At 43.2% G+C, this 11225-nt stretch overlaps 1 protein-coding gene across 1 annotated transcript in view; it reads right to left on the bottom strand.

Moving 5' to 3' along the window:
* Positions 1 to 6378: 6378 nt before the first annotated feature.
* DHX35 (DEAH (Asp-Glu-Ala-His) box polypeptide 35) overlaps positions 6379 to 11225 on the bottom strand; it is a 35456-nt gene continuing 30609 nt past the window's right edge. The window contains exons 22-23 of the mRNA XM_009318698.1: positions 10973 to 11084; positions 6379 to 8407 (exon numbers count right to left, since the gene is read on the bottom strand). Of these exons, the coding sequence (XP_009316973.1) occupies positions 8363 to 8407; positions 10973 to 11084 (157 nt within the window). The 3' untranslated portion in view covers positions 6379 to 8362. The remainder of the gene's footprint in view (positions 8408 to 10972; positions 11085 to 11225) is intronic.

Raw genomic sequence — 11225 nt, 5'->3', positions numbered from 1 at the left:
CTCGTGGTACAGCACATCCTCAGGAGGCCTCCAAATGGTGCTTAAATTGAAAGGTGCAAAGATGAATACCGCTAACGATACACCTATCTACCCACACGGTAACCTGCGCAGTGTGTGTTACACACGTGCTCACATGCCACAAATCCTGCTCACAAAATAGCACCGGGGGGACATTTTGAACAGTGATATCCCAGGGGTTCCCAAGAGGCTTGAGCACTGCAATTTGTCATTTAAAGAATTTACTAAAAAGTAGCTTTTTCCATAGATGTTTTGCTGACAGGATAAGAACCAGAACATAATGCGAGTCTGTACAGCTGCACAGAAAATCATCCAACTCATCTGTGTTCTCCAGGCTCAGGGACGTGAACTCTTTACAACTTCACCATGACCTTGTTGGCACCCTTAGCCAAACAAAGGGGGAACGACAGCCTGTTTGCTCTCATCACAGCAAGACAGATGTGCACGGCTGCAGACAAGAAGCACGTGCACAAGCTCTAATGACTGACCCCATTGCTGTATGGACTTCAGTGAGCCCCGTTAGCTGGATCATGTGTCCAAATCCCAGGTTGATTCCCTATCCTGTAGGCGCTCAGACTGACAAGCCAGTTGTGAAGATAGATTTTGTAACAGACCCAGAAATGACCACCTCTGGAAGCGCTCCAGTGCAGCAGGTCCCACGCACGCAGCTGTGGGAGGAATCGCTTTCTGCTTCTCCATCTAAAACAAGAGGCTCCAAGGCTCCTCCAGTCAATCCCTCGCCACTGTAACACACTGCTTTCTCATCAGTGCCTCTTCCTGCAGTGCAAAGGGTTAAATCAGCATCAGCTGCAATTTCCAAGAAGCCAGAGAGATTTTGAGCAAGACAAGGCACTTTGCTCAGCTCTGATGCAGCTCTGAACCCCCCCGCAACGTGCCGGGCTGCCCAGCACCCCCCCAGGGAGCTGCAAAGAGCCCTTTTTGGTATCCTGACTGGTCTGACAGCTCCTAATGGCCATCGGTATTTCATACTGTCTCAGCCTGTATTTACATGTCAGAGCGGCTGCTGTGATCAGTGCCGCACACAAGCACTACCCCAGCCTGTACCCGCGCAGCAGCGGAGCCAGACTGGACGTCTGTGCGGGACCCACCTCCCCTGCTAACGGCCGTCTCTGAAATTATAGCGGGCATCTGGGCTTCAGCAGAGGAAGGGCAATCCCTTCGGTGACAGGCACCTTTTGGGGCAGTTTTGCTGATCTTTTATTTTTCTAGATAAAGTGCATCTCTTGCTTCTCCACTCTCCTTCTAAGCCCTGACACGTTCCCATCCCTGCAGTGCCTGAAGGCATCTGTATCAGGATGGGATCCCTGTTGTCCCAGATATCGAACACCCATGTGCATACCCACACACTTGGAAACAGTCTTCGGCCTCCCAAAACATTAATAGGCAAGGGAAAGAATAGGAAGGAGGAAGGATTCACTCCACCTTACAAACAGATCCTGCTCTCGGTAGCAGGACTGAACATGAGCCCGGCTCTTTCAGGTCCTAACTCATCTGAAAGGGCTCCTTCCCTGCTCCCACTTCAGCGAGGCTGTCGCACGGCTCATGGGTCGCTTACGAAACCCTGGTATTTCACCAGATACCGAAAAGAGAAACAGCAGGAGTTCCATAAAACCTGGCTCACGGAAGAGGTTTCCTGGCATCAAAACACACCCTGCCCAAGGGGATTATCTTTCTGCCAACAGGCATCTGCAATAAACAACCTCGTTCTTGGCCTGAAGGGAGCCAAGAAGCCATTGCGATTTTTTTTGTTCTCTGTCCTGCTCTTTCTCCTGTAAGTTTTGACTTTGCCCAGCAAAGTAGTACGGGATGGAAAGTCTAAAGGGAACTGGTGGGTGATCCCCCGGTCAGGTCTGAGACCCGCTGACCTTGAAGGGACCCTCGCAGGCAGAGGCTGCACGAGCAAAGCAGGACTCATGCCACTGCACTGCAGGGAAACCTGCCCGCTTCCAGCTGCAGGGCATCTGAGGGAGGCGATCAGAAACTCTGTGCTGCCCAACACTCGCTCCAAGGATAAGAAACATCCTCCTCTAACTTCTTCCACCTGCAAAGCTCTTCCATCTAAGCCCTTTTCCCCTCCTGCCTCTCCCTGCAGCACCCAGCTTGGGAGGAGGAGGGCATGGGGAGCAACCCTCGGACCTGGGAGCCATCACGGAAACAGCGAGGGTGAGATCTGCAGCTGCAACCAGCTGAAACCATCTCCTGTGCTTACGCCGTAACTGGCAATCAGGGGTTTCCTCGCGTGGTGCTCCTTGTGCTGCTGTGTACGCCGGGAGCTGCTAAGGAGAATTAAAATAAAATCGAAAGACAAATTAAATATATTTAAATTATGATTCTAGAAAGGAGGAAAAGGGGAGTTTTTCCAGGCAATTTTTGATCTCTCATAATTGGTAACATAGCTAAATACAACCTCTGCACCTCACAGCCTCACAAAACTGCAGCCCTGCAAAAGACAATTTTGGAACGGAGCAGGCAGCCATTTTTGCATCCTCTGAGAGAAATTACATCTACCATGCTGCCATGAACAGAATGGATTTTTTTGCCCTAAACTGTTAATTTTGTTTATTACAATAGTAGCTAGAATACAAGACAGATCAGAAATTTCTTTGCAGCGGATAAGACAGCTGCTGCTCTGAAGCAAGGACAAACTGGGAAGGGGCCAGCGGGAGGGTGGACTGGATCCACCTACCATCAGGGAAACACACACGTAGGGACTGCCACACCAGGGCACCTCACAACCTTCACCCTGTCTGAGCAGAGCCAGCAGCAGATGCTTATGGAAAGAAATCTGGTGCGTCCCTACCCCATACGCGCGTCCCTTACGTGCTCCACTGGGCTGGCCACATTTGGGGCACAGACTGATACTTTCAAAATACAGGCCATGGACTTCTGGTCCTTGTGCCGCTCTGAGACTTGTTCAGGTCCCCAGGGCTCCCCGTGTATATCTGTAAGCAGGACTGGCCCCAGTGCATGGGTGGCTTCCCTCCAGCATTTTCAATTTTACAAAATTTTGCTGGAAGAAGGCACTTTACTAGTTTACCAGTATTTCACAGAGGAAAATCCACACGGTTAATGCTGACTTTCAACCAAGACGGCTTCACCAGTTGTACACTAGAAGAGCTTTTCAGTATGCCTAACTTAGTTACAAATGAGATACGAAAAGAATACCAGCGTGGGGAAAGAAGAAATGTCTCAGTAACCAAGAAGACTTGCAGCCTTAGACTGACGCTTCAGTAAACCAGGGAATACCTTTTGATAATGGGGCCCATTGCTCCAGCCTTAGGCTTTGATTCCACAGGAGGAACTCCGTGGGTGCAGAGAGCCCACGTGCTGGAATTGCGAACTTGAAGGATTCTATTAACTCTTCATTTTCTTATTACAAAAGTAGTCCTGTTAGCCAAGAAGGCTGCAAAATTTAGTTTATTGAAATGCTGAGAGCTGTAGCTGGAAGTAGTTACAAAAAAGTGAAAAACACAGCTTTTAATTTCAACTATAGTTGATCACCTGGATGATCTAAGTATAAAAGCCAGTAACAAATGCCGTCAACCTCCTTGCAGTATTAACACACTCCCACCCAGCACACTCTGCCAGACCTCCAGCTAGGGTTTACAGTAAAGGTGCCATTTTGATGACTCTGTGTGTAATTGAAAGAACCACTACAGAATTTATTGGTTGGAACTTTTGGGGTTTGGGGGCATTTTGTTTGTTTTCAAACCCGTGGGGCACACAGCACTCTGGGCTCTTTCACTAATCTCTGCACTTCAAATACTGATTTTATCCCACAGCCACCGATAGCTTTTTCTATACCCTTCCTCATCCCACTTACCACTAAACTAATATAATGTTAAAACTGAAGAATAAGAAAAACTTAATAATTGGCCAATTATTTGTTCCCCAAGACACTACTACTTGAAACTGATGCCTGCCATCTACTGGCACCTTTCTCAAAATGCAGTCAGTTTTAAGCCAAAAATGCACATCTCTCAGAGAGCTTACAGAGAAAGATGAAGTTGTTATTTGCCAGAAGAAAAACCCGTACAAGCTCTCAAGGGCAAAAGCTCTGCAAGTCTGAGAACAGACCAGAAACTGGATACAAGGACAGTTTTTCCATATGCCACTTACGTTCATCTTGCAACTTGTTTGTTGTAGGTCCCATTGGAGGAACTTACTCTAAATGCCAAGTTGTGTTGTTGACTTTCTTTGCCAACTGTCGATAGTATGGCCACTTGACAGAGAATAATATAAAGTTATGAAATTACAGTAATAAACACTGGGTCCAAGTTGCCTTCAACGGAATTGCTCGGAAGTGAGGAACTAGTCCAGTAAGCAACACTTACCAGGATGACGGGATGACAACAGTTACCGATGCACACTGATGCTCCCAAATGAGGGGGTTCTGAAGGGCTAGTGGAAAAAACAGCTACAGCTAATTTTCCTTGGTAAAGAAAGCAGCTGAAACATAAGGAATGATTTTGACAACTACATTTCAGAATAGAATCGCCTTTCAAATCCAAAGATGGTGTATTGTCGAGGCGGTTTTCACCTCCCGCGTGACAAGGCGAATGGCTGGGCCCAGCCTCATAGAGCCTCCACAGCACCGAAGTCGCCATGCCTGTGCTGCATCGGCAGCTGCCTGCCCCACGAACAAGCAGTCCGGTCCTCAACTCCAGGACTGCTGGTCAGGGGGTTTGTCACAAAAGTCACAGAAAGGGGACAAGCGCAGCAATACTGGCTCAGCTAATTAATTCCCAATCAGCTTCTGGAAGTTTAGTTTCCCACCAAACAAGCCAGCAGCTCAGTAACCACCGGCTCAGCAGCCGTCAGAGGAGCAAACAAGCAGAGTCACCATGGGACCCGACGATGAAGAAACCCTGCACCTATTTGCACCTTCCCTGCAGGTACCTCTTGGCTTCTCTGCTCTTTCCTCTCCCTCCTTCCCTATGACCAAGGCTCCCGACAGAATCAGAGAAGCCCAGCCCTTCCTCGTAACCAGAAATGTCTTTGCAGAATACGGCTGGAATTACCGAAACATTTCTAGTGTCTTACAGTCCTGCCTTCCCTCACGCAGGAACGCCGCTCCACGCTCTCCCCGCGTTAGCATCTCTGTCCTGCTTTTCCTTTTGCTGGAACAGGAAACTATTCACTGTTCGCACTTGCCCACAAGCCAGAAAAGATCTGAACCACCAGATCTAGAATGAGTCACACAGATATCTGATTCTGGTAAACTACTTTGTTTGTTTGTTTAAAGACGCATGCTACCTGGCTTACCACTTTTTCCCAATGCCTGTCTGTAATGTGCTTATTGTAACACATACATAAAATTAACTCAGCTTAAAAATAAATTACATCACATTACCTTGATGTACCTTTAGAGCACATTGCTGTGTGCAAGGCTCAATTATAAATCCTATCATACAGGCATTTTTATCATAAAGCACTGAGAAGAAATGGCAGTTACCTCTCATTTATTTCCCTTTTTTAATTTTATTCTTTTAATTACTGATCTCTTTCTTCAGATTAACCAGGAAGAGTTGTGACTGTTTCCCCATCAGTTTATCAGAATTATTTTTAATCTACAAGATAAGAAATATATTTAATACTGTCTTGACTGAATTTGTATTCCAATTTAGCTTCATCTTATTCTATAACTGACAATACTAAAGTCGTGAGTAGGAACACTGGGAGCACTTTCTGATGGACTTTAGGAGTGTAGCTTCTTCCCCCCCCCCACTGTAATTTGACATTAATGGACTGTAAATTTACCTTTTTTAAAAATATCCATCTCCTTGCCAGTGGTGGCATGACTTCTATTTCAAGCAACGTTTTAATTCAAGAGCCTAATATTTTAACCTCATTCTCTAAAAGCCGCGTTTAAAATCCTTAAACGGTTTCATAAACTCCTTCACAAACATCTTCAAATGACTCCAACCTCCCCAAAATAGCACACAGACTGTTTATGCAGCAAAGAGCCAACAAGGCGCAGTTGCCCATCTCCTTAATCAAAGTTATTTAAAGCATAATGCCATGTACAAATCTAGCAGAGAGCTCTAGGCCAAAATTTCACAAAGTAAAGAGATTTTCGGGTCTTTCAAGTTTTGAGTCTCCGTCTTCAAACACCTTCAACAGGCCCACGTTTCCGATGAAAGCAGTGCTTTCTCTCTAAAGGTAACCTTAATCTGGATACTAAAAACACTTATTCTTAGCCTGCATCTCTAGTATAAAGTCTGCCTGTTCTGCACCTCTGGCAACACCTCAATAGTTTGTAAAACTACTAATAAACAAGTCTCAATTTCTGATTTTGTTTACAAAGATGTATTGCGCTCATTCTTAGAAAAGTACAATTGCTTGCAGCATGTTACAAAGCTTTCACATCGCTGGGTTCTTAACTTAGCAGGAGTCGCAATCATTCCAAGACAAAATTCTGCAGTTGTACAGCCCGATAAAAGTACGTCTGGAGGAGAGAGTTCTCCAGAACCACCCAGAATTCTCAGAACAGGCAAATGCAGTGGTCATCCACTGAGAGCCCATCACAATTCAGACCAGCACAGTACAACCACCCAGCATGTTGGGAAATCACCCGCTACTCAGGCTGAAGTGATGTATTCTCAAGCTTCCTCAATTCAATGGTTTTATTTTTCTTAAGAATATTTCCAGAGGACAGAGAGACACGGATATTTTACAAATCTTCATATTCTGCTCTTTCTCCGATAGTTTAAGAGAAAAAAAAAACCCACAAATTGAATCTTTCAGTAAGTGCCAACACTGTTCTCAGCTCTGGTTAGGAGACAGTCCCTGCCCCAAAGAGCTTCCATTCTAGGAAAGAGAGTAATACGAAGGTGAGGTTCACAGGGAAAACAACACGGAAGGTGACACGGTTTGTCATGCTGCTGGTGCCATACATGGAGACCGGTACATCTTTTTGTGCTGGCAGTCAGTACGTAGACACTGAATAGACCACACACTGCACATGACGGAACATGTTCTCTCTGCAGGTGTTTGGAAGGGAGAAGGTACAGAAGCTCTCAAGAAAGTTTTCAAGGCAGTCCTGTGACGAGGAAGGCATTTGTTCTATGTAGAAATTTTTGCCTATTTACATTTTTTTTTTAAAAGAAAATAAGATTACAGTTGACATGCCAAAAACACATTCATCAAATCAGTTGCCTTACAAAAATAAAATTTTCAAACAATGTGTTTTTAAAATAAATATCAATAGGGTTGGAAAAAATAAATACATGTATCCAAGCTATCTTGTTAAAACACAAAAAGGTACAGTTCCTTACTGAAAAGTAGCCATGGAGTCCCGATTAAAGCAGCAACTGTTCAGAGCATCCTTCTCTTACAGTAACACATGAAGAAAAGTCCCAAGCAGCAAAGAACAGATTCTTAATAAAAGAAATATATAGAACTGTGTTCCTTATAGGAAGTACAGAACATTTTCACCTTTGCTGAATGACAGAGGTTAAAAACCAGTGTTCCATGATACACCCCTGCCGAAATTTTCTGGTATTTCCAAGCAGTGAGAGGCTAACAGCTTTTCTCTTGTTCGGAAAGGAAAAAAAAGTCAAGTCCCATCTGTGAATTTGTTTGTGAACGTATAGTCCCCTGATTGAGCAAAAAATTAATCCTCCTCAAAAATATGGAGCTACTCTTCCTCCCCCTCCCCAAACAGCAACTCTCATGTACGGAAACAAGACATTTTAATACGATGCTGCCTACAGAAGGACTGTTACAGCAGAGGGAGCCAGGGGCAGCTCGACCTCAGGCAGCAGACTTTTGCTGCTTGGGAGCACAAGCTGCACCAGTTCGGGATGGTCCAACATGAAATCAATGTCTCCATGGCAGCCCCTTGCATTTCAGGGGCTAGTTCATCGCCCTGAGCTCCTGCTGTCAGGAGTCAGTCTCAGTTTGGCCGGTAGTAGTCACAGTGCTCTAGGTAATAGGAGGCAGGGTACCCTATTCCCCACTCTCATAAGGCAGCCATACCACACCAGGAAATCAGTTTCCTCCTTGAAGGTTTCAGTTTTTTGTGGTCCTGTATGTCCTCTTACTTTTTAAATTGTTTTTCTACCTATTGAAAAGGAGCAACATGCCCAGATTAACAACAGTGGTCAAGTAGGCAAAGAATAAAACGTCCACAATGCAAGCTCTACATAGGTTTACAATGTACTGGTCATGCATAAACCCCTACAGATCCTGGCAGGCATTTAAACATTTAAGTTGATGTAAGATCAAATTGCTAATGAACTGACTGCTGAATGGACTGTAGCCAGTTTGAAATCACTGGTAGGTTCTGCATCTGATGTCACAAGACTTAAGTCATGTCAAATCAGTGGTCATCTACTTTAACCCTTTTTGCTTTCAAGGAAAGGTGCTGCAAGAAAAGAAAAGAAAAAAGAATTGCTTAGCATATACACAATTAGAAAAAATGTTCAACCAGAATGCTTTCAGTCTTTAATCCCAAATTAAATAAATTCTTATACAAATATCAAAGACCACCCTTCCCAAGCTCTGCTTGTTACTGATAGTGCTAAAATAAACCTATGAAATCAAAAAACCACATGTATCCCAAAGTGATATTCTGGCTTGGTACAAAATATCATCTTCTAGTACTTCTGTACTAACTGCAAACATAGGAACAATTTCCCACTGGAAGCAAGTTGCCAGCCTGTAAAAGGGCACAGAAAGGGACATGTGCTCCCAACAACACATGTGCATAAACACTAGGAGTACGTACATGAAGTACAAGATTTTAACTAATGTATTAACGCTGCAGCTGTAGTTGCACTGGACCTTTGAACCGCTATGCTCTTAAAGAAAAAGGCCTACAAAAACATGGACTGAAAACATGAATAAAGTCCTGCAAAATCTGGAATGAGACATACTTGATTGAGGCTATGATCAAGCTGTAGAAGAAAATCTTTTCACACAGAATCCTCTTCAGCTGTAATTTGTTTTTAACTTGATACAGGAATAAAAATTCTCATATTTCAGGAATCTCTTATTAGCACAAAGATGTATCCTTCAGTAGAAAAAGGGTCTGAATGTCTATAAATTAGCATGAATTTGTGTGTCTTGCAATGGCTTGCTTATTCAAAATTTACATGTATAATTCCAAGCTTTACACAACAGGAATATTTCTAATTTTTAAACATTTTATAAAGACACCTAAGCCTTTTGGCTAATAAGGCTAACTGACCAAACTGGAAAAGATAATTTTCCTCAAAACCAGCACTGTCCTCCAGAGCTTCCATTTATTTTAGGATGAAAGCAATGCTTACGTCATGCTGCAAACTGAGTTCATCTCTATCAAATCAAAAGGATGGCAACGGTAAAAATAAGGTTCTGATGTGATTTCATAGAATATCTACAACAGTAGTAGTACTACCTTGAAAAACATGCTCTCTCAGTCAGGTAGGTAGTACTATTCAAGACAAGCCTTCTTCACTACAAAAAGCAACTCGAGTTTTGCCTGAACAAGTCATTGAGTCACATTCCCCATCACAACCTACCTAAAGGAAAACCTCACGCCAAAATTGAGCCCGTGGAGAGGTCATATCATAATGGGATGTTGTGCTGTGTATGGGATGTTACAACATGTAAATACATGAGTCAAAAGGACTAATTATTCCAGGAGCAGATTGGATACAACTGGAACATTGGCTCATCTCCGTTTTACACCATGCTTGCAGAATGTCTAACAGCAGCTAGAGACTCAGGGGTCCACCCTGCGGGGGTCATTACTGCCTTTGTCAAATGCGTTACAGGAAAAAAGGCAGAAAATACTCAGCTACTTAGGAAGTGCATTTATAGACAGTAAGTGTCCGGATAACTGAGATGAATTATCCAAGCTCAACATTAAAAAAACCTCAACCCTCTCAAGTCAGTTACACGGACAGATGCCAACGCTGCTGTGCACTGTAACCACAGAGGTATGTTCTAAGGTGCTCCATGCACCACAGTGTTTTTCTTTTTTCCAAAACCCCAGGAAGGGAAAGAAAACAAACATCAGATTCTCAGAAAAGTCAAATAGCGTGGTGGATGTATAAATCAGAAACAGCCATGTTTGCAACATGGCTGCTCATATGCATGAGCTGATCTCTTGTTTTGTATAGGTCTGTACGCAAGTGCATTTTTTCACTTGGTATTTTGGAAATACTTGACTAATTTAGAATATAGAGCTCAGTAGTTATTAATCTCCCATGGGAAAAATTCACATGCAAGATCAATTTGGCAACCTTGCCCGTACAGTATTTACATGCAATGTGGTATCAACAGCTCCAGCATAACTAACATTTAGATAACATTTAATACCAATCCAGTTCTCAGAATGACCAGTGAATAAGTCTAGATTGACAGATTCACATGGGACAGAGTTGATAAAGGAAGGTGACAACTATTAAAAGATACTTTAAGGTATGTATATCACACACAACAGAATTTGCAATAAAGGTTTGCACAAATAGCAGCTGTTCTTTGCCATTTCAAGTTTGAACGGATCAGAGCTGGTTTTTTTGCAGTAAATATAATTAATCCTCAAAAAAAGGCTCAGGATTTGCACAAACATTTGCAAAGCATGCAAAGACTCCTCCAAAATTATTGTGCAAAGTATGACCACTGCCTAGCTATAGTGCTGCTCAGAGAAGTGCTACCAAGTGCCTATATTCAAGTGTAAAATGGTTGAAGGTTTCATTTACCAGAGTGATACACTATTTTGTAACTTTGAGATCATGTCTGTTGGCTGGATAATAGAGAAAAAGCTTTCATGCATCAATTTATTATCTTCTTTCTTTGTATTAAAACCACTACAATGAACAAAACCAAATTCATTTTTGTGCCATTAAATAGACAACAACAAAACATAAACACTTCAAAAGTTCAGATACAAGAGCTGCTAATACAGCAATGGTACCGTTTGGGCTTTATGCCGATTCCGTACCGTTCCTTGCTGGTAAAAATGAGGTGCCAGTTCCAAGAGCCATGCAGACTCAACGGCAGTCACATCTCTCATGTAATATTTAGCAGTCTGTATGACTTCATTGTAGACTACCCTAGGAGAAAGAAAAAAAAAAAAGTGTTTGCTATAAAGCAATGAGGGAGAGAGATGATTAACAGCATATTTAGACAGTTTCGCACACATGCTGCCAGAAGTAGTATTTACAGAGTGACAAGAGAATCTTTAAGTTATAATA

Source organism: Pygoscelis adeliae, unplaced genomic scaffold (assembly GCF_000699105.1).
Source record: "Pygoscelis adeliae isolate BGI_AS28 unplaced genomic scaffold, ASM69910v1 Scaffold72, whole genome shotgun sequence".
In the NCBI taxonomy this organism is placed as follows: Eukaryota; Metazoa; Chordata; class Aves; order Sphenisciformes; family Spheniscidae; genus Pygoscelis; species Pygoscelis adeliae.
This window is presented reverse-complemented; position numbering and strand designations above follow the sequence as displayed.